At 38.8% G+C, this 24,671-nt stretch overlaps 1 protein-coding gene across 1 annotated transcript; it reads right to left on the bottom strand.

The window, feature by feature from the left end:
- Nucleotides 1-9,549: 9,549 nt before the first annotated feature.
- Nucleotides 9,550-22,928, bottom strand: LOC117292232 (pentatricopeptide repeat-containing protein 1, mitochondrial-like). The gene is made up of 10 exons (XM_033774208.1): nucleotides 22,887-22,928; nucleotides 21,027-21,658; nucleotides 20,440-20,580; nucleotides 19,572-19,712; nucleotides 18,328-18,651; nucleotides 17,102-17,773; nucleotides 16,566-16,682; nucleotides 15,500-15,573; nucleotides 14,835-14,943; nucleotides 9,550-11,546 (listed from the first exon to the last, which is right to left on the bottom strand). Exons 2-10 carry the CDS (start codon nucleotides 21,537-21,539, stop codon nucleotides 11,379-11,381), a joined length of 2,259 nt encoding a protein of 752 aa, XP_033630099.1. The 5' UTR covers nucleotides 21,540-21,658; nucleotides 22,887-22,928; the 3' UTR covers nucleotides 9,550-11,378.
- Between the last annotated feature and the right edge of the window lie 1,743 nt (nucleotides 22,929-24,671).

Here is a 24,671-nt window from a genome sequence, read left to right as displayed (position 1 = left end):
AAAATGATGATCCGTGAATAAACTCGTTTAATGGCACTGGACACCTTCGGTAACTGCAGACCAGCATTCTTACTTGGTGTATCCAGGAGTGGCGATAATTGCCCCCCCCCCCCCTCTCCAGATAACACCACCACTGTCTATAGTACATCAACACACTTGCTATCACGTTCTCTTGCATTTACCGCAGCTTATATGTATTTAGTTTGTGGTGCCTTTTAGTGACCGATATACCCTGCTCACGTTGTCCCTAGTTTTTGGGACCCCGATGAGGACGTTATTTGGTTGGTTCTTAAACTCGAATGCACACGGTACATATAAATCATAAAATGGCTCATGAAAAGATGATCGAAATAAAAAAAAAAACTTTCTTTTTTAAGGGAAGTTTTTTTAAAGAGCACGTCAATTCTGTCTGGTGCTTCTCTTATATCACACCTCAATGGTGTAGATATTTATAAGGGTATTAATATTAACTCCAAAACAATCCTAACTCATGATAAACGTATGTCAAGTGCTGACGCAGTGATATGAGTATAATACCTCATTCACGTGGCACATACAGCTTTCTACCTCTCCTGATTTGCATATTAATTCCCATGTGTCCATCTTGCTATACAGTTATTGAGATCATGTGCGCAGATCAGCCCGACTGTTGCGCAGCATCAGCCGTAGGTTTAATTTAACTACCATTCACATTCTATAGTAAATACTCGCTAACCTTTCCAGTCATTATTCATCATTTTGACATGTGTTTGGCGGGATTCTGGAACGTGACCTGCAGCTTCGGACCAAAGAAAAAAACAAAATTCTGCTATAAATTCAAACTATGGGATGCACATCGGCAGTTGAGAAGAAACATTAAACTCGTCCACTTGTGTTGATGTCGTCAGTCGATGCCTTTTAACAATTTCTGTTAATACACCACACACAAAAAGCACACGGTGAGTCTACTTGGACGTCTCCAGTTTTGCTATCTTCTGTAGGAAGCAGCCTGGTATCTCCAATCTACAGATTTGCATTGACTCGGCATTTCTCTTGAGATAGCTTTGAAACTTGTATGGTTTTAACTACATGCGTCTTGCCAGAGAACAGTTAAGGACATCTTGACTGCTGAGCAACAAATGAGGCACATAGGAATCAAGTCCTTCAGCTGTCACAAAAGTCTCCAAACTCTTTTGGATTTTCTACCCAGTTCTGACGTACCGTTCATCGTCATCAGCCATGGGGAGTTCGCCAAGCTGTATTCGGTCGGCGGACGAGAGCTTTCGGTCCCTTCCATACGACAAAACAAATCAGATCATCTCTGAGCTCATCACCGTTCAGACAGCGATTGTGTTAACCCCAAGCCTTACTGACAATCAGACCGGTAAACCCGGGCACCACCGGAGTTGGGAGTACACGATCACAACATCGCTGACATTGCCGAACTCCACCGTCGAATGTAACCAAAGTGACATATTCAGTTCGGCATGGGATGCCACAAACTTTTCGAACGATTCTCAGTTGAATTGCTGCGTTGACGTGGTTAATAAGACAGATATAAGTTTTGTTACGAGCATTTTAGAGTTACCCGAGGTCAGCCTTTGATGATGGAAAAAGGAACCAGTAACTCGATTCATTGGAAGTCCAAACTATAACTCGTCATACCAACAACAATTTAACGATTCAACTGCAGGTGGTTAACATTCTATGATCGGCGAATAAGCCTAGATTCCTCCATCCATGGTAATTTTGACTGCCATGTTTTTATGGTGGTGGGATCCGTGCAGCTCATCTTCAGCTGTCGGACTCACGGAGCTCTCAGTTTTGATTATGGACCAGAGAGCGGCATTGTGTCATTGAGTGATACACTTAAACAATACGACTTGCTGTGAAGTTCTGACTAATATGGGACTTCGCTCACCCGGCTCCATCGGTCTCATCCAAGACCGTTGGGATGTGCTGATGAACTTGTACAATTTCGTAGTCGGAATGTATAGTGATGCATAATGAGACTATAAATTTTACACTGCAAACATTAAAGTGATAAGTTCATTCTATTGGTATATTGTGTGTGACAACAGCGACAAGGTGTTATTTACACCCATAATATTATCATTGGGAAAATAACACAGTACTGTGTTGGTGTTGTCACATAGATACGCAGAGACTCAATTTATTGTGTTGCTTTAACATCAGAATTGGGTTATCAGCTAAAATAGTATGTTCTGTACATTGTGACTGATTCATTGCTAAGTTTTGCTAAGCAAACAACATTGTTAGTCTATTATACTAAAGAGTGTCTGTCGACATGATCAGCTGACACGTGGCATTGTACTGTAATGATGGCGCCCTTTATGATGTGACACAAAGTGCACGTGCATGACTGTGCATTAACTGGGTTAGAGTTCATGAATTGCAAGTACATCAGCCACAGGCCTGTTACGATCATGTCAACAAATCCCCTTCAAATAGTGGTTACTATTAAAGAGTTAAACGGTTAGCTGGTTCCCTGATCTCTAATTTAACTGAACGAAATATTGAATAAAATATATTATACTAATGTGAACTGAATAATTGTGTCGAGTTACATTTTTTGTGTTGAGGTGAAGTGTGTCTTTTGAAATCAACATGTCAAACCGTTACCGTTCTCCTTTCACTCAATCTCAACCAAACCATTAAATAAGAAATAAATAAATAGTAAACTTGCGGGTACAACCATGTGTAAATCTCATATAAGCGCTGGATGGATGAACATTTGGGCGGGAAGCTTAAAGCTTCACCACGACCAGCAGTTCAACATTCTCCTGAAGACGAGCAGAGTATACTGTTCGAAACGTCGAGACCAAGCCAACAATCACTCAAAACAGATTTACACATGGTTGTATCCGCAAGTTTACTATTTATTTATAGTTTCTTCTTATTTCATCACACCATGCAAAGCTTCAAACAATACAAACCATAAAAGTCAAGTGTCCAAATACAAATTGACCTTTATCACGTGAGCATCTTCAGAATCTGCAGAATCTTCAGGAATTATACTGATTGAAAACGCCTTGGAAGGCTTTTTAAACACAGTCAGTCATGGCCTACTATAGTCATGCCCCCTATGTGTAATATTAGTATACTGATTCAAGAATAATATTCCCAAAATGCACCAGCCTGTTTGTCGGTTTGGTTTATACCGATTTATGTGAGATGCCTTCGAGTTTGGAGTTGGTTTTCATTGTTTCTCGTGGCTAACAGGGAACATGTCAAAAATATCATACAGATGCTGACTCTTGTGCACATTTAAAAACAAATCCTACCACTATTAATATGAATGTAAATTTAGTTCAAGAAGAAGCGTGTGGTAGATGGAATATTCAAGAACGCTGGGATGGGCATGATGGGAATGATTGTACTACTGACTGGCGCAAAGCCCACAATCAAAGCAATGTATGGTACAACACAAACACGGTATGAATGCCTTCAGGCTACAGGGCAAAGAATTACAATCATTATTTGCAATGAATTAACTTAAATAGGGCTAGAAGAGGTGACCTGGGGGTAAGTAGATCGGGGGAGTGTTTAGCCTTTTTGAGATATGATGAACACTGTGAGTGCACTGTAGGATTTGGGTGTAGTAGACGGTCAAAAAATGTACCCAATGTCCGGCATAATTATCTCAAAATGGCTCATGGGCATGATATAAAATAGGCATACGTTCATTTCAGACCCCAGCACCTTTTCTGAGGGAGGAAACGGTTTCGCCCTGTCCCCAGGCCCATCACCTCATCCAAAAAAGACTGGTGGGTGGAGCCTGAACGTCTGACGTCACATTTCGAGGTACACAGGGGATCAGTCTAGAGCCCTTTTCACACGGTATCTCTTATCCCCGTGGACGGTTACCTCGGCGCACTTTCACACTGTATCCCTTTTCCACGGGATTCTGGTTGCACGTTTCAAGAGTACCCCGGGGTGATACCGCTTATCAGAGCAGGGGTGGCTATTCCCAGGGGTATGCCCATTTGCTGAGGCAGACGGAGGGCAGACCAGGGTTAAGGATATCATAATGTGAAAAGGCATGACCGTTATGCATATAGGGGGCAACCTCGGGGGATAGAATATATTTGTGAAAAGGGCCTAGGTGGAACAACGCGACAGAATGTTCATGAACATTTCATGAATGTAAGTAATCAACAATAACGGCTACTTAATGGTCTGCTCCCCCCTCCCCCTACCTCAGCCACAAGCCTCTCTTTATATGCAACTTTACAAACTTTAAATTAATAATAATAACAATATCGAAGTCTTATATAGCGCACGTATCTACCAAACAAGGTACTCAAGGCGCTGAGTATATACAAATTTTCAAAAAGATAGGTTATTGCAGTGATGAATTTTGAGACCCAATTATTCGAAGAAACGCACAAATAAATATGTTTTGTTTGGGTGTTTTTGTTATTGTAAGAATGAAATTATGTATAATGGCCGAAAAGACAACTAGCCTACCTGTTTTGTATGAACTGGAGGTGTGTCTCTTATCTTGCAGGCATTGTTTACAGTAACATGGCTCCTCCAATTTTAGATTGTCAAAAAGAAGGCTTACCTAAAAAACATCCTAAAAGAGACATAATCGGTCGCATTTGGCACGTTTGAAACCATGGGGATTTAGCCCAGCTAGACTGAGCAAGTAGTAGTAGTAGAACCAGTAGTTTATTTAAAGGCAGAGTGATACCTTTGGTTTTTGGAACCGTTCGAATGTTTAATCACCCAAAATTCGGAGCAAAAATTCAATGCATGAATAACGACCCCTTATATAGGAATAGGCTACACAGTCTGAGAAGCGTTACCGTAGTAATGCTCCTTTCATTCAAATTTTGGGAGGACAAAAAGTGCACCTTTTGTCGTCCAAAATGATTTTTCCCCATTACCCCAGTATTACGAAGTCAAAGACCCATAACGTGTATTTTCCAAAGCCGATGAGGCTTCTTGCAAAGTTAGTTTTTACTGCCATTAATTTTCAGAGTCATTACTAAAACGTATAACTTTAAGAGCCTTTTACAGTTATAGGCCTAATTGTTATTCCTCCGGCTGTACCACTGATAAATTTCAACTAACAAAATGGACTTGAATTTGCAATTCCAATTACTCCGACCACAGCCGGGGTTTGAACAGGAACCGGAGGCGGAGGAGCAGAGGTGAATAATAACTAGCAATCTCTGTTTACTTCTCGGGGGATTTTCATCTGCACGTGTTGATCCGCGTGCAGACTAATTTGCGTCAACAGCCACGTGTGTTCACACATGTTTGATCGAAACACACATTATGGAGTCAGGATTGAGAAGGCTGGTGATATCTACCCCACAATTTGAAGGGAAAACAAGGGCTTTTCAGCCATATTAATGATTCTTTGTAACTTTTTTTAAAAAATTGTTTAATCTCACAAAGTAAAGGTTTTGCACATTAGGCTAAGCCTATAGCAAACACTCAAATAAGCCATTCTGGTTTTTTGCTTTTCTGTTTTGTGGCGTCAAATTCTGTTGGGATTCAAAATGGAGGACGCGGGCACCTGGGAATGGCGATGGATCGAAATCGTTCAAGTCTTCCTTGAATAGGCCCTATAAACAAACGTACAAACGATATCCCAACTAAAATTTAGTTTATTTTATTTACATGTTTATTTTACCTTTGAAGGGAGACAAATTCTCGCATGTTGATTTTAAGAAGCAGCTTTTTGTCGAGTTGCTATTGAAATGTTTGTGGTGATTTTCTATCATTTTCGGTCCGCACTCACATTAAGTGGCGATAGCTGGCGCCGCCTTTGCTATAATGGGTAACGGCAGCGAAATGTTTTGTACATGAACACATTCAAAAATCGTGGTCTTTTTTATCCTTGAATTTGTCTTTCTCAACGATTTACACAATTCCCTTGACAGGACAACATGAAATAACGATGTATAGAACACTGACCAATATTAAGCCTAAACGGAAATGGAATCCAGAAAACTGAGTAGACACTAAGTGAGTTAAGTGCGATAGACGCAGAGAGTGCATGGTAGGGTTTCTGACTGTTTCGGCAAGGTTTTTGGACAGAATCGGTATTCACTTTTACGAAATATAGTCCAGTCGAAATAGGGTTAGGACCTAGAACAAATCGCGACAGAAATGATTTGACTTGCCCATGTATTGTAGTATCAAACTTAATCCAAGGAAATCCAAGTAGGGGAAAGTTGTCAAATTTGCATATAATAATGTTAACTAGCTTCCGCCGTCAGTCAAGTTTAAATATCCCAAAACTTCCATAATCAAAATGGAGTCTTCACCCACGTTTTTATGGGAATCCAATGACAGTCCATGGATACTCGTCTGACGCACTGACTAATTTTGAGTAGGGCGCCCTAGGCTGAAACTGTGCGCAGCACGTAGGCCTACGCATGTATGCGGACCTTTCATTTTTTTTTCATGAGGGGTATTTTTTTTGTCATGTGTTCGTCAGCATGCACAACGTGATGCTTTCGGCTGATGAGAATCCCTTGGGACACACCGCTGAGATAGTGCCCGGCAGGCGATTTGTCAAACTGCACACAAGCAAATCGTAGGCTAATGACCGAATCTGCTTATAGCGTCAAACAAAATATCATTATTAATATTAATGATTTGTAGGGAAGCTACAAATATAAGACATACATAAGCAGTCCAAACACCTGTTCTTTGCAGATTGCCAAGGCAGTGCGGTGGTACACGGTGAAGATTTGGCGCCTTTTTCGTGCAGAGCTGAAATCGCCCTTTCTCTGTATTCAGCTTGACGAACATTTAAAGCGACGTTTCGCCGGATAATGAATGATTCCTGAGTGCATTTTGGTTCACTGACATGCAGCAGCACTTCCGTCTCTCTGCGATTCACCACCGTTAGCACCGTCAGCTCGAGCCACCGCTTGGTAACTGTGTTTCTTCTATTCACAAGTTACAGAACAACACCACTAATTTTGTTTCACAAGTTCGGCTAATTTGATTGTGTCTCCCGTGTGTTTAAGGGTTTCTTCACATTGTGGGTGTTATCGTAGGTAACCCAAGCTGATACCAAATTGAGGCAAGTACTTCATGTGTGTCTCGGGTTTTATTTACATTACGGTTTGATCTATAAACCAAACTGCTGCCGAATCGAGGTAAAGAGGTACATCTGCACCGTACATACCCATCAGTCGGTACATAAACACCATCCCGCTCTTTCGATTTGACTTCACCACATTTCAATATCAACAGGCATGGGTATTGGGTCGAGCTGTTACCCCGTCCGACGTGACCACAACATGTTATCGTTTGACCAGGAGCCGTACGATGCCAAGCGGCTTCTCTCCGAGCTGATCACCGTTCAGACGGCCATTATTCTTACGGAGGGTGTCGTGGATGACATGAAACCCGGGGCTGACTCTAAGAATCCAAACCGTCGACAGAGCATCGAATACACCATCACTACCTCCCTGAGCTTGCCCGGCCTCTCGAGGCACAACCCCCAGGACAATCGACCGGGCGACAGGAAGCTAGACTTTACGGGCCGTACTATTGTTGATATTATGAACGCTCATTTCAAAACGGATATGAACATGCCGAGTATACAAGAGATATCGGAAGTGAGCGTCTGTTCGTAGCGCGGGAAAATCATCGTTGAGAAAAGTTGTAAGTGACAACAGATAACCTCGAGCTTATTATGAGCTCCAATCTAGCTTAGGAAACTTGATTGTTTTTTATATAGTGGAAAGCATGTATTGCGGTGGTTATATTTCTGCGACAAAGACCTTTATTTGAACACTGTTTTAGAGTGTGCAATGTTGTCATTATTGTAAGTAAACAAAAACATGAATATAAAAAGGGCGAGAGCATCTTTCATTTTCATCCCCATTTTCGTTTAATTTAAATTTGGAGAAAGTAAGGTGTTCAGAGGACCGTAGTGACGTAACCAGAGGGGGTGTGAGCCCCCGCTAATCATCCTCCCCGCCTCTTGCTGCTCCCAAATGAAATCAGGAGATTGCACAAATTAATGAATGGGTTGATACATATTAATGCCCCCCCCCCCCAACAAATATTAATAATATCTTTGCCCCTCCTTCAAAATTAGAAGGTCTGGTTACGCCTCTGACATTACTTGTATAATTTCGCAGTTCAACTGATTAATTTCAATTTTATCACATTAGCTTATGAAGATTGGAAGGTTGTAAATTCATTTTCATGTACTCTGCTGGCGTTGTTAATAAATTTGAATTCATGTTTGTGGCTTGAAGTCAGTGAACACTATTGGTATTTACTCACAATAATTATTAGCATAAACCTTACTTGGTAGTACGAGTAATGGGGAGAGGTTGGTAGTATAAAACATTATGAAAAACGGCTCCCTCTGAAGTGGAGTAGTTTTCGAGAAAGAAGTAATTTTCCAATAATTTAATTTCGAGACCTCAGATTTAAAATTGGGGTCTGGAAATCAAGCATCTAAACGCAAACAACTTCGTGTGACAAGGGTAGTATCTCGTAACTTCGACGACCAATTCAGCTCAAATTTTCACAGGTTATTTTATGATTATGTTGAGATACATCAACTGTGAAGACCAGTCTTTGACAATTACCAATAGTGTCCATTGCTTTAAGTGGCGTTGTTACCTTTTGAAGATGTGGTTTAACCGCGGTCTTCATTTGGGTTTGGAACGGATCGATTGTTTTAATCCTATATAAAGGCATAACAAAACTTACATGAGAAACTTTCAAGGTCGCGTTTTAGAGATCGCCGAAAATATGGAGTGATTATTATGCCCACGCAGGAAGAATATTAAGGAGTACACAATTTGAGAAGTAACAGCAATGACGCTTCTCAGATTAACATGTTTTGGTGTAAAAATGGATAGTAGTAGTTTTTTTCACAATCATAGTGAACTGCCTCTCAAAATGCTTTATACAATCGAAAGCCGCTGTAGGCTTCTAACCAAGAAGTTGTATTGCCATTCATTTGGCTTTGAGTTGGAATAACTTTACGGGCACATCAGGGACGCCCAAATTAGATTGATAGATTTAGCAGAGGGTTACAGTTTAATAGTCAGTGAATAATTTTCCCTTTACTGTAAAACGCTGTGAGACTTCTAAGTATTTTTCGTGTATTGTTGAAAATTTAGCACTTTGCACTGTGTGCTATTGGAGCTTAGAAGGGTGCCACAACAGGCATGCCTACGGGTACACGACGGGCCACTACACCTAAGCCATTATGAGGTGGTGGTACAATGTATGGAACTGCGTGTACATGTAATTATGTTAATTTCATTTTACTATCAGCATTATTAATCAAAATTTGTATTGTAATCATATCACTATATTATACAACCAATCGTGCATAAACATGTCTTTAATAGTTTGTAGAATAAAAAAAGTGCATAAAGCCGATTTATGATTGGTGTATACTGACCACATCGAATTTCTACCTTTTGTTTTTTCATTTCCCATAACCTGTTTTGGAAACCAATTAGCCTAATATTAGGGACATCATGGTTGCAAGGAGTAACTCAACAAAACTTCAACTGGAAGCACCTGCTCAGCACTAGGCCTATATAAGGTAATTATTAAAATGCAATTTTATATAATCATCAAAAACAACAAAGTAATCATTTACCTAGAAAACTAATGTTTCTTTTTGCAAAGATTAAATCATCCCATTATCAGGGAGCTCCAAATTATGCAAAAGTAGTTTTTATAAACCCATACAAATTGCACAATTGACCTTAAAGTCCCGAGCTGAGGAATAATTGACCGTACTTTTCGATAATGAGGCCTCCAAACTCAGGCCCTATAAGGCTGTGTTCATTATTTTTTGCAAAAACAACATCTGTACTTTACTCAAGCAGATTTTCCGCAGGGGGGCAAGCCTAGCCTTGATGGCAAGACCGCCCTGCGCTCTCTCTAAGCACGGAGTCTGTAATATTTCAGGTACTATTTATTGCTGGGCCCAATGTCATAGAGCTGCTTCAGAAAAGGATGCCCAAAAACATTCTGCTGCTAAGCAGAAATGAGCAAGATACTAGTCACAAATTGTTCATGTTACATGATATTTTTTAGACATCAGACAAATCTTGAAGCAATAGAGTAAAGAATGTCTCATCTGAACAAATTACTTATCTCATGGTTATACATTTCTTAGAAAAGGGGCAATTTAGTCAGCAATTATGAAACTAATATTTACTCTCAATACCATGGTTCTCTTGGATAGGCATTTTTTGTTTGCAATGGATTTGGATATTTGTCTTTTTTTCCCTCATGAAACAGGTAATTCCCTTCTTAAGAAGGACAATGCAAAATCTGAGCACACATTAAGGTTATTCCATGTTATTACATAGATAATAAAAGAAAGGCACTGCTTTGGACTTGGGCTGTTTATTTAGGCTGAAAGTGTCATTCGATTAAACAAATTGGAGAAGGGGGACAAATGTCTTCGCTGTATTTTATTGTAAATTTGTTCATGAAAAAACCTGAATGTATACCAGTGTATACCAAGTTTAGCAGAAACAAATGATCCTCAAATTTGTTGACATTAAACAAAACAACGCTGTTTGTTACCTTTTTTTATCAAAGGATAATTCAAATATCAAAATAAAAAACAAACAATCAAATAAACAAAACAGAATTCAAGTGAAAACAAGGCCACAGCCCAATGGGAGACTTTGGAACATGAGATGGCAGCAGACTTACCAGGTGAATTTCAAGTGTTTACGTAGTAACCAAGAACAATGGATGTACCTGCTGTCACCAAGCGTCCTAAAAGTCCCCATTGAAAAGCGTTTTTTTTTTTCAAGGAAATAGCGTTTTTTTCCAAGGAAATATCTAGCCTGGTAAAGCATGTACTTCTATAGGTTGAAAATGCAAGATCATGTCCAAATTGATGGCTTCCAGTCCACAGCGGCTACGGCTAGATTGCTGAAAAGACCTTTTCTTCAACATTGCCGTTGCAGCCAAAGGCCAAAGCTGTAGCCAAATCCCTGGTGTCATTACCCACAATGGATTTCCTATCCCTTTGTTTTTGGAGGATACACACTAACTCGGTGCATCAACACAACTGCAGTGGTACAACACCATCATTTAAAACTGCTCTCAAAGCTCATCTGTTATAGTTGATCAGTGATTTTCAACTTACATACCTATTTTTGCTATTTCTTTTGAACTGTTTTTGTATCATTAGTGGGTGCCGTGAGACCCTTTTAGGCAGATACCAGGGCTATAATACAAGACTCCATGATTAATATTATTATTACAGAAACGGAAATTCTTCCACAATATAGACGACGTCCGCTTTCATTTTAGTTCCTCATTTACTTCTTTCAACAGACAGAGAAACACTTGTTCAATGTCTTGGGAACTCACTTGGGAAGTCACAGGCCTGCTCAAGTTCAGCTCTGCGCCTCGGCATCAGTAATCGTTCCGTCTCTTGGTCTATGAAACTTTTTCCAAGGATGAGGGGTCTCTTCAAGCCCCATACGATCCAGCCATTTGATGTAAAGACCACGGTACTGGTTCAGTCTGTCTTGATGGATCAGTTGACTCTTGCTTAGAGTGCTCTGCCCAAAAGAAAAATAAGACTTGAAGTATTAACTTATAAAACCAAGTCACAAAGCATATTTTTTTCATTCTTTTTGTATTCCTTTTAATTTCAATGTGTAGACTGTTTTGTAATTCAGCCAGTAGGCTGCAATTAATACACCATAGCAATATAATAATAAACCATAGTAATAATCAACTTGAATAATAATAGCCCTAAGCCAAATTGTATGTGATTTCACAACAGAACATGTACATAAAAAGGTCTAAAGTATAACATGGTATTAAAAGTACATTAAAAAAAATTGCAAAAACAAAAGTCAAGAAGAAGAAAAATGAAGAAGACAGAAAGAGGGAAGCCTGCACCTCACAAGACAATCAAAGTACAGAAAATAAATAAGTATTGAGTACAGTATACAGTGCTTCAAGTTCAGTAATCAGTGTATGGGTAAGAGATATATAACACATTTTTGATTCTTCACAGGACTTGGGAAAGTACTGAGTATACAGTGCTAACAGACATCGGTGAATGGATAAACAATTTTTTTTTAAAGCCATTGGACCCTTTTGGTTCAGAAAAAAAAATTAAAGTTCACAGATTTACAAATAACTTACAGGGTTTACAGAAGGCAATGGTGAAAGACTTCTCTCGAAATATTATTCCATGAAATGCTTTACTTTTTGAGAAAAAGCAAAACAATATAAATTCTCGTTAACGAGAATTACGGATTTATTTTAGACACATGTCATGACACGGCGAAACGCGCGGAAACAAGGGTGGGTTTTTCCGTTGTTTTCTCCCGACTCCGATGACCGATTGAGCCTAAATTTTCACAGGTTTGTTATTTGATATAGAAGTTGTGGTACACAAAGTGTGGGCCTTGGACAACACTGTTTACCGAAAGGGTCCAATGGCTTTAATGATCTTTATCCCCGATGCAAATCTAACATCTATTATGTCGTTGCGGTACTCGCTGCCAAAACATGGGATTCGAACTGCCTCTAGGTACCGGGCAATCTCGGTAGTCTAGTTGGTAAGACACTGCTCTAGAATTGCAAGGGTCGTGGGTTGGAATCCCACCCCAGGAAATATGCCTGTAATATTTTTCACAGGACTCGGGAAAGTACTGAGTATACAGTGCTAACACACATCGGTGTATGGGTAAAAAAACCAAAAATTATAATATAAAACACTATTTATACAGTGTAAATTTAACATTTAATTAAAAATTAAGTTCCAATAGACATAGAAAGTATTTAAAATACATTTAACATTATACTTTAGAATAAAAAGAAGTAGAAAAGGATCCAGTTCCTGAAGAAACAAGAAAATAACAGGAAATAATCACATTATGCCACAATGACTAAATCACAAATCATGAGTAGTAAGAGATTATAACATGTGTAAAGACCGACTCGTACTTCATGTGAATGACGCCGCCATTCTATACTTGCCATTTTAACTTGTGAAAACTGTTCCATGCAAATCTGTGACATCAAATTTGCTTTGCATATGCATAAACTACAAACCAAGCTCAATAGTTACACTGAATAATTTTGCAAATCATTTCAATCAATCTCCTAAATCAATAAAATTACTAAGTTGCTGATCATGGCTGCTTATAGTGCTGTATAAAATCTCCACATTCCACCTCATGGTCTTGCTTGAAATTGAGATACCAGAACCCGAAACCATACACATTTGCCATCAGGTCAGGCTTACTGATATTTTTAAGCATATCATGTTGGTGTTGAGTTACAATGCGAATGGTTTTTAAATAGTTCCTACCCCGAAGACCAAGGGATTTTAATCAATTCAACATCCTAAAACGAAGGCATTCTCCTCAAGACGAGCAGAGTTTACTGTTTGAATCGTTGAGACCACACCGGCTCTTCTCAGAGCCAAATCTCCTACCAAAAGAGATTGATACACAGTTCTTTCCGCAAGTTTTACAATTGATAGTTGCATCTTATAGTATCATGGTGGTACAGAAAAATACAGCACTGTGGGAGTGTCGTGGCCGAGTGGTTAAGAGCACCGAATTCAAACTCTGGTGTTTCTGATCAGCAGAGTGTGGGTTCGAATCCCCAGCCGTGACACTTGTGTCCTTAAGCAAGACACTTAACCATTGCTTCGTCCTTCGGATGGGACGTAAAGCCGTTGGTCCCATGTGTTGTGTAAACGCATGTAAAAGAACCCAGTGCACTTATCGAAAAGAGAAGGGGTTCGCCTCGGTGTTCCTAGCTGGATTTGCAGCATATTGCGCCACAGCACCTTGTTAACCATTATATGGTGCTTATGGGTTAGGTTTTATATCTCGAAAAATTCGCCCCACTCCTTGCAATAATAATAATACCTGGCGCTTTGTATAATTTGGCAAAAGGCCCGTTATAAATACGGTTATTATTATTATTATTAAAGACAGATTTTGTTACAGCAAACAATACCTTGTCTTCAAATACAACAAAACTAGCACAAAATAAGGTGCGAATGATTGCTTGATTGAGAAGGTACATGTCAGCATGTATGCAACTACTCAGAAGAAACCACTCTGGGGAAAATACTGATCAAACGGCCTTGATCATTACGTCATTCAATCAGAATTCAATCATATCAACTGAAAGCTGCCAACACGAAGGACTGATAGTCAAGGGAGTTACCATGGTTACCATAATGAGACATTTTCCAGCTGCAGACTGGCCAATATTGAATTTTACAAAACCAAGCTCGAGTCAAAGTCGATGGCTTATGGAGCATAGAGTTTTCCTCCATTTTAATATATGCTGTCCAAATTCACTGACATTTTAAAACAAAGGTTGTTCCCTCTAAATACTTATAAATGTAGTTGATAGACTGTATGGGATTTGAGGCATTGCATGGTGAGGTTTCAATATATATTTATTGGCCAGGTAGATTTTTTCCTTTACAGAACTGTCTTTCTTTATATTCTACTACCGCAGATTAATTTTCAGAACTCGGGAGACTTCTCAGTTCTGATTAGAACTGTCCTGCTTTTTAATTATGACCTGGGCGGAGGAGGGAAAACTGGCTGGGACTATTACTTAAGCTTTTAGTGGATCCTTATTAACTTCATTACCGCGGTGTGAGTACGAAATTGGTTGCAACGTTTCAACTAGCTTGCTCTAGTCATTGTCAGGAGACTGACAGACTGTTACTAGCACGCAGCAGTTTTTTCATGGACAACTTACTCCAGGCTAGTGTTAAGGGTGAGCCCTGAAAACACCCAAACACCCGCTACTAAATCTGTGTCAAAATCCCCCAAGACATTTGAAGTAGGAGTTTTTACCTTTTTGGGGTTGTCTCCGAATGACGCCATAGATTCTAATCTCTGCAGTATGAGACTATTTGGTGAAACATCATCTTTCTCCATACAGTTTAGCAACTCAATTAAGTACCTGTAGTTAACACACATGGGTGTTAGGATAAAACCAAAATCAACATTCTTTATCCCTGATGCAAATTTCCATACTATTAAATCGGCTACAGCGTGATCGAGAAGCAGAATGCAAGGGCGCCTATGACCACAGAGCACAGCCAGAGATCGAAAGTGATTGAGTTTTTCCGAGGGAGGAAAACCGGATGGTCTTAAAAAGCCTCATGGAACAGCAGATAACTCAACTCACATGTGGCCCTGGCCAGGCATCCAACCAGGGTCACCTTGGTGAGAGGCAAGCACTTTACGCACAAGCCAACCATGCCCCCCAGATGTACCCGCTGCAAAAATAAAATGGGATTTGTACTGCCTCTAGCTACCAGGCAATCTCGGTGGTCTAGTTAACATTGACTAAGCAAACTAAGACATTGCTCTAGAATTGCAAAGGTCATGGGTTCAAATCCCACCCGAGTAACATGCCTATGATTTTTTTTCACAGAGCTCGGGAAAGCACTAAGTAAACAGTGCCAACAATTATTATTCTTTATCCCTGATGCAAAATTCTATCTATTAAGTACCTGTGGTTATGTTTGCGAGCTGCAGCTGTGATCAATGCACCATAGATGTGAACAGTCGGCTTCAACCCTGCAAGCTGTCAAAGAGAGATAATGATAATAATATAATAATATCAAAGTCTTATATAGCGCACAAATCTACCTAACAAGGTACTCAAGGCGCTGAGTATATACAAACTTTCAGAAAGATAGGTAAAATAGAAAGATTATACACAATTAAGTGGATTAAGTCCATTTTTTAATGGTGAGTTAAGTGTGAATAAAACAAATATCCCGGATGTGTTTTCCTCTACTTGTCAGACTCGGACCTCAGATAGGATTGCAAAAGAAGAATCAGAACATGGCGATACAGAAGCTCATTTTATCTGGCAGCTATCAAATGGAACAATCAGATCGTTCAATTTCGTTTGAAAATGAATGCTTCATTGAATCAGCATTCAACAGTCCAAAGGAGTAATTCAATTACACTAGTTTAGCATTCACTGGTCAAATCAGATCATTCAATTTCATTAGGCCGCAAGACTCATTCAATTTCGTAAAAGCCACAGCAGCAATAGCTTATTAACCACTCAATTTCATCAGTTGTCAAAGTATAGACTTGAATGCTTATAAATGCAATATATTGACTAAAATGAATCTGAATGAGACAAATGAAATCATGTGTGCATAAAAACGAACACGAATACTTTAGTAGCTCCAAAAAGAAAGCTTAGTTTGAGTTGGTTAGGGAAAGACGCATGAATTTGAATACTGTATTTATTTGTTATTTATGTATGTATGTATGCATTTATTTCTTTACATGTTTATTAATTTATCTTTTTCTAGTATCACTTCTTAAACATTTATGTAAATTTTTTTTCTTCTGTAATTTAATGATTAATTTATTGGCGTTACTTATTCCCTTTCCTATAATTGGCAGTTCGTCCGCTGTTGGTTATGACAATAAATACAGTACAATACAATAGAAAATCATAACACAAACTATAATTCACTAGTTATGTAAATTGTTACTGCCTTAATGAATAAAAAAAAGAAGAGAAACAAAATATTATCCGCTATCAATATTTACCTTCATATCTTTCAGAAGTTGTATGCCTTCATGAGTCTTGGCACACTCACAGGCCAAATTGACGAATGTCCGCAGATTTGGAAACAATCCATGCTGGTGGATAAGTGGCAGAATAGCCTGGAAATGGCACAAAGATGGAGAATGGCTAAAAACATGACATGTTATGACTTAAGACAAGTGTTGTAGCCACAATGCTGGGTTCGCAAGGGCTCAATTTCATAGATCTGCTTAAGCACAAAACATAGCTTAGCACAACATAATTATTATGCTTACCAAAATAAGATTACCAGATAAACATACTTAAAACCAAAGAGCAAGAGACTTGATCTGTAAATGTCTAGTGAGTAAAATTATCAATTTGAAACGGCTGTTCAAGAAGATATTGCGTCTCTTGGCAGTCACTCACTGCAAATAATTCTAAAACATATGGACACGTCTCAAGGGATGGCACCAATGATGAAACCATTTATTAATTGTGGGTAACACTGGAAATACTTTGCTTTTTAAACTTATAAAAAAATTTGAAATCCCAATACCTTTGCACCCTCTAGATCGGCACGGCGAGACCTCCGCCTAATAATTGCATTGAAGAAATCTACATCCACCTTAACTTTGAATTCATCCACAGCTTCAAGAAGTCTCTCTTCATCCCAGTTGGTCATGGGGAGACCCTCCATCAGCAACGTTAGAGTCTTGACATCTGGTGTCACTCCACAGCGCTTCATACTGCTTAGAATGCCATCTGCACCCCCTAGGAGGGCCAGGCGGTCTGACGGGTTGGCGACATTCGCCAGGGACACAGCACTGCTAACCTTTGGTGAGGGATCAAGGAGGTTTGGGAGCTGCTGTTGCTGATACACCAGGGAGCCGTGTGAAACTGCTGTTAACTCACGGAGTGGAGCCTCAGCAGTGACTGACTCTCCATCACTGCTTGTCACGTTGAGGGGAGTCACTTCTATCATTTCACCTGGGTGGGATTGACCTTTTGAACCCTCATCAGGAGGTTGGTGTAATCTCTGACCTTTAGCTTTCCTGGATTTCTTTGTTGGTGCACTGAGCTTCTTGGTTTCATCATTGGCACGAGGTTTGAGGAGCAACCGACTGGCGACCTCTGGATCGCCAATCCCACAGTCTCTAGAGATTCTTAGGAGCAGGTTGTATATGTAGACATCAGGCTTGATGTCACGTTGCAACATCTGATGCCATGCCTGTAAACGAAAACAAAAACAAAATAAAAACAATTTCTCATTGTTTTCCTTTTCTTGAAACAAAGTCCGAGTTTGAAATGTCTGATGACAATCAAATGTATCCAAACGGGTTTCAAGTAACCTCAAACTCAACTTAACTAGACCAATTTTCATAAAGTGGAATAATCACACAAATTGCTCTGCGAAAGACTTCTGTCTCAAACAACTTAAATACAACAATTTGGATGTGATATCATACTATCTTACCAAGCTTATTTTTGGTGTGCTCAGCAAAATGTCTATATTTAACAGTTTCTTTTAAATTTACCATTATTAAGAGCAATTTAGCAATAAAATACACCCTCTACACTGTTTCAATTCATTCAGAGTTAACTAAGCAGCAAGGTTGTATTTTTCTGTGTTTGCGGCATAAGATGTGTTTTTTTGCAGGCGGTGAATGATTCTTCACAACCCAGTGAAAGTATGATTGTTTGGGGGGAAAATGGAGTCTTCGGTGAAATAATATTAATAAGACAAGCCAAAAATGAACAATGTGAATCTACTAGCGTACCCACCTCAATGGCATACATTAATCCACATTCCTTATCACCGGCACAAGCAAAGAGAAGGAAAGCAAAACTTTGCGACTTCAGTTTGACCCCAGAATCCAGCAGTTCCTTGAAGAGGTCAAAGGCCACAGGGAGGTCACCGCACTTTGCAAAAGCCTTTATCATGGCGTGCTGTGTGATCTGATTGACAACGATTTCTTTTTCCTTCAGTTGGGAGTGGAGTTTGTGCAGTCTGGAGATTCCGTCTGTCAATGGCCAAGGTGACTCTGCACAGGCGTTGAAGAGACTTGTAAAGGTCACGTCAGATGGGGTCAGACCTCGACTCTTCATCTGCAAAAGGTGAAAATTCAAGCAAAGAATTTCCATTGGTTAAAAGAGTTTGTATACATTTGGAAATTGGAACCCACTGCTTGTTTCAATCTAGATATATATACCATAAACTAACTCATTTCAAAATGATGGTTCCTTTTTGCGGTATCGCACAAAAATCTGTAGCATTTATGTCAACTCAGGAAGAATAACTTGCACTTGGTATACACAATCTGAGAAATATTATTGACGGTAACGCTTCTCAGATTCAAATTTCAGGGGATTAAAACTGTAACCACATAACTTTTAGATGAATTGATTCTCAAAATGTGTAATACTATCGAAACCTGTTGTACTTTTTTCATTGCCATTAGTTTTACGAGCGATAACCAAGCATAACCCGATTCAGTAACGAGATGGCAATACTTATTTCAGTCATTGTGAAACGTGCAGTTAGCTTCTTCTTCTTCTTCTTCTTCTTCCTTTTCTTCCATAAAAGTACAGTCCACCATCTAGTGTATTACGTACTGTGGTTGTTGTGTGCATGCGGGGGTGTGGATATACATGTATACAGTGCAGGTGGGTGAACAGTGAACGTAGAGTGCGGCTAAAAACAGCTCTGGCTCAGAATTCGAACCCACAACCTTGTGATTGCAAGTCCCAAAGTCTAACCACTGGACCACGGTGACCTATGCTAGCTAAAAACCCAACTATTTAAGAACTAATTTTGTCTTGTTTTCCCCCTTACATAGGGGTAATGAGTCAATTCCAAATGTTGTATAAGTATGTGTATTTATTCTGTTATTTATGTTTATATTTCTGTTGTAATTGTAATTTGTTATTTTGTAAAGCGCATAGAGATGTTAATTCATATTATGCGCTATATAAATGCAATTTATTATTATTATTAATAAGTAGTGTGGATTAAGAAGCTTTCTTACATCATTGTACAGCTTGAATGCTTTCTTGGTGTAGCCCTCTCTCCCGCAAGCTCCAATCAACACATTGTAGTTGAACTCTTCGGGTTGTACTCTGTCTTCTTTCAGCATGCGGACTTCAAGCATGTCAATAGCCTCCATGAGCTACACAAGAAACACAAAATTAAACAGCTACTTGAGCAACAAAAATGAGGGGAAAAAAAGGCACTTTCCCTGGAAACTCTTAAAGTCCATGGGAAAGTTTGAAGGGGTACCGAAGCCAAGACCTGGGCAACAGAGAGGCCATAGCCTCGATGTAATTGACTATACATGGGGAATGTTGTTTACACTTGTTTATGACTTTGATAACTTTTCTGTTCATATCAGTCTAAAAATTTAGGCTCCAACCTCAAGAATTTGAAACACTAGCTACACTTCCGCCTTTGATGTCATTTATGGGATGAAATGTTGCTTTGTTATACCTCCATGTTGCAATAAAATGGAGCTCCCTCAAATGACATAACATGGGTGATGACATAACAGGGCTTTTCACAAACATTTCTGAAAAGCACTGGAGAAGAGTAATCAAAATTATTGGTTTTTTTGTGTGTGATAAGGACTGAGCCAAAGGCGACTTATCACACAGGCCACAACCTGGAAGGTTTCAAATGGACATTTAAGACCGAGTCACTACTCTTTTCATGAAGAGTCAAACTGCACACGATGCTCAGCAGTTGTTCAAACCACTGGTTCTCTTCAGTGCCACCAAAACTGCCACAGACTATCCATGGTTCTACTTTGAACCTTTTCTGCCTCTTGTTCTCCCATGCAAAATTTCAAAATTTTCCCTAAAAAACCCCCAACAAACCCCAAAGAAAAAACGGTGAATCACCTTTCCTTCTTTGACGAGTTTCTTCATCTGGTTACCGTACCAGATTGGAGTGTTTCTTCTACCGGGAGGTTTAAGAGTTGGTTGCATCTTTTCATCATCACTGTCTACCTCAACGTCAAAGCGATCCCCTTTAACATTAAACTAGAGAAAGAATGAAAAACACATTTATTTAATTATAATATTAAAGACGTTTATAAAGCGCCTAATGCAAAAGCCTCTAAGCTCATAAAGAGTAAAAAGGTACAGTTACAAGTAAGCAGATACAATGTGAGCAGCTTGAAAAAACTGAGTTTTTAACAGAAACATAAAACAGTGTAAAGCACTAGCCTGCGAAAATGCACAGGAAGACAATTCTAAAGCAAATCCTCGGCAAAGGTTGAGGGTGCCGTAGGTTATTCTAAGGCCTGTAAATAATTGGAGGATTGAGGTCAACTGTAGGCATGTGAGCCCAGGGGTCAAGGGTTGATAAAGAATAATAAAACAAACTAACAACTATATTGAACCAAGACTGAAAACAAAACATTTACAGATATGATGGAAACCATTCATAGAATTTTTACATTTACAAAATTTATCACATCTCTCACCTTCCTTTTAAACTTATTTGTCAAAACGCCGAAAGTGTCTTCCGGTTTGAAATCTTCAACCATCTCCGCCTCATCCTCGATCTCCTCCTGAGTGAGAACCCTGGAGGTGTACCTCTTCTCTGGGGTGTAGTGCCTCTCATACTCACTCAGTATCGCACGCTCCTTCTCCTTCTCCTGGTCAATCCGATACTGAGGTTTCAATGCAGACCTCCGGCCGTCAGCAAAACCTCTTGTGAAGAGCGATCGGCATGATGAGGTTGGACCAGTTTTTGAAAACATTATTGATGCGAGGAGGCTCTGGTGATCGGCCATAGGAGAAGTGACGGACCGATTCGAGGGTGGTGGCCGTGCTGTTGCGAGTGTCCATGATGACATTGAGGTGGTATTATTCTGCATGAGTTTGTGGTATCGTAGTGACTCTCTAGAAGACTGGTAAGCCAGTCTTAGAACTTTGACGCTTGCCATGCTGTGGCACTTCATACACCACAAATGACGACAACACTGAGTGAACATGTTGATGATAATACATTAATCTATAACGTGTCGCATAGCTGAAGATGTCTGTTTTGTCTTTGTACTTTGTCTGCTAACATTCCAATTGTTGTGACAGTATTAACCATGCATTCATTTATCTGAAAAGAGAAATTACAAATGATTGGTGAAGTTTAAAGACCTCACTGTTTTAATTTTATCAAGAAATAAACCACAAGTTTTTCACCAGTTTGAGTTTGAAAGCTAACTGATAATTAAAGTTCATGCACTAAAACCATTTTTTCCCCCTGCGAAATGTTCCCTTATAACGCTCTAAATTCATGGTGTGTTAATGTTCTAAACTTCTAGTTCTAATCTAAGTTTACGGCATTGATTATTAAAGTGAGTTTGAAACTTGTTTTGGTATTTGATGAACTTTTTGGGGGTGGGGGCAAGATTTAGCAGTGGAGTGGAGATAACTAAAGGGGCCCATCTCGCCCCTTCTACAGTGAAACAGTGTAATAGTACTAGCATAGTAAGCATCGGAGGAAGAAAGTAAGCTACAAATTACACACAACACTTAAAAATATACACAATAACGCTGTTAAGTCGTCATGGCTATATACCACATACATTATTCATAGGGTGTTAATAAATTGCCATAATTTAGAAGAGTTTTAATAATGTTGCCATGTGCTGATTAATGTCATTAATATTTAATAATGAGGTAAAATTAACGCTGTTTACTTTAAGTGTAAAGGGAGAGGGCCGAGCGCATTTAACAAAAATTCATAAATTTATTAACTTATAGCAAAAGCATTGTTCTTTATTTATTATGCCATAAATAAATACCGGTAAATACAGAGTTTTTAGAGCATTATTGCCTAGCTACACTCAGTGCTATGACACCATGGTACGGTACATGATTCTACCTCCATGGAGAATTCACCCACAAATTAGAACATGATTAAATCATTGACCTTTAAGGTTTATCGCGAATAGCAAAGTATCAAGAGAGGGCGCTGTTGAACATAGTAATAATAGTATATAGGTGTTGCGTGCACCAGTCGTAGAAACTGCATAGAAACCGCCCCATTATATTCCTTCCCACAAGGCATTGCGGTTCTGAATTGCTATAAACCTGGTGAATAAAAAAGCGATAGCAAATTACAAATCACACAATTTAAAAATAGAATGGTAACCAAGTTTATCATTTGTTTCTCCACATCAATCAATGGTCACGTGATGATTGGTAGCACTGAGAGTGAGACTAGGTTTAATTTTTGTATGAAATATTCAAGCTCTCTTGTTTACAAATTTAACCTTACTATTTTAGAATATAATGTGAGTTAATTGTGAGTTTTTATGAGCTAAAAAGTAAATACTTACGTCATTTAAATTTAATCATCGGCGCCAGTCCAGTGAATGGCAGTTCTCCATGCGACGACACAGCAAGGAAACTTCGACAGCAGCAGTTAAGCGCCAGACTGTTCCACCTGAAAAGAGATACGAATGACGCCTGGTACCCAGTCTCACCATAGTAGCATCCTCGTTCTCAAAGATCACTGATATTACGTGTTATAACGTGAAGTCGAACATTTTTTGTTTAAACCGAGGTTGAAAACTACAAATCTGTCGTCTGCTTTATTTATAATAAGGCAAAAACTTAAATCGTTGCCATAATTGACAACAAAAACCTCCGAGGACTATCAGCCTTGTTTTTTTTATCAAACTTGAGGCAAAAATTTGCGTGTAATATTTTGCTTTTAGAAGGCAATAGTGTATGATGCCATTTAGAAACTTTTACAGATATTTTCGTTTAAAGGCAGTGGACACTATTGGTAATTGTCAAAGACTAGTCTTCACAGTTGGTGTATCTCAACATATGCATAAAATAACAAACCTGTGAAAATTTAAGTTCAATCGGTCATCGAAGTTGCAAGATAATAATGAAAGAAAAATAACCCTTGTCACACGAAGTTGTGTGCCTTTAGATGGTTGATTTCGAGACCTCAAGTTCTAAATCTGAGGTCTTGAAATCAAATTCGTGGAAAATTACTTCTTTCTCAAAACTATGGCACTTCAGAGGGAGCCGTTTCCCACAATGTTTTATACTATCAACCTCTCCCCATTACTCATCACCAAGAAAGGTTTTATGCCAATAATTATTTTGAGTAATTACCAAGTGTCCACTGCCTTTAAGGAAAATTTGAATTATTTCGCTCGAAAACTGTTAATATTTCGAAGAATCAGATAAATATTAATGGCAAGTGATAAGAAAACAGTTACCTTGTTCTCTTCATTTTAAAGCATAAAAAACCTGAAATTGTTTTGTAAAACAAAAATTGAAGACAAAAGTAACAAGTAAGCATAACCGCTATGGTATTATTTGTAAGATTATGATTCGTTTGAGGTGAGGTTGGGTCAAATGACCCTAATTTTAATGGATTACTCTTGCGGTTTTTTTTTTCATTCAACTAACTCGTGGACTGTTGACACTTGCACCTCCTCCTTATTGAATGTTTTAATTGCTGTTTTTTGACAGAATTTAAAAAACACTGAAAAGCCTCTTAATCCCAATGTATTCTGGCTTGAAAACTGTGTGCAATCTTTGTAAACCGGAAGAGTAACCGGAAGTATTTGCCACAAGTATGCAAATATTTTGATGAATATGAGAAATACCATGGCCAAGCGATAAAAATGACATTCAAGTAAGGTTTACAGTTTTGAACCTAAACATTGGGCCACAAAGTGAAAATGTCAACACAACTAGCATTGAATTCATTTTTTTTATTTGACTTCAGATCAAAAACTGACTGTACAAATATTTACAAATATTTCTCATGATCAAATTATAAACCAACATCGAAATGCTCAGAAAACACAAATTTGTACACTTACTTAATCTAATGACAGAATAATTACATTTCTAATTTACTTTGAAAAACAAAAATGAATATTCAAATGCACAGATATTGTTATGTACCTCCATCCAATCTAACCATATCAAACTTATTGTTCAAGGGGTTTTTCCCTTTTGTAGACCAAGTTTTTGGTAATGACATGAATCCTACTCACTGTGAATGTAGATATGTAACATAATCTACCTGTAGAAGTTTCAGCTTCATTAGTCATCAAGTTTTTGAGATCACAAAGCAAGAGGTAAACCCTGGG

The sequence above is a fragment of the Asterias rubens genome, chromosome 7 (assembly GCF_902459465.1).
Source record: "Asterias rubens chromosome 7, eAstRub1.3, whole genome shotgun sequence".
NCBI classification, from domain to species: domain Eukaryota; kingdom Metazoa; phylum Echinodermata; class Asteroidea; order Forcipulatida; family Asteriidae; genus Asterias; species Asterias rubens.
Note: the sequence above shows the minus strand (reverse complement) of the source record. Positions and strands in the feature narration are given on the sequence as shown.

Coding starts and splice junctions, on each gene's coding strand:
- LOC117292232 (XM_033774208.1), bottom strand. CDS start 21,539: ATGTTCACTCAGTGTTGTCGTCATTTGTGGTGTATGAAGTGCCACAGC. Junction 20,581..21,026: donor CAAATAAGTTTAAAAGGAAG/GTGAGAGATGTG, acceptor TTCTTTCTCTAG/TTTAATGTTAAAGGGGATCG. Junction 18,652..19,571: donor CATTCAAGCTGTACAATGAT/GTAAGAAAGCTT, acceptor CACCTTTTGCAG/ATGAAGAGTCGAGGTCTGAC.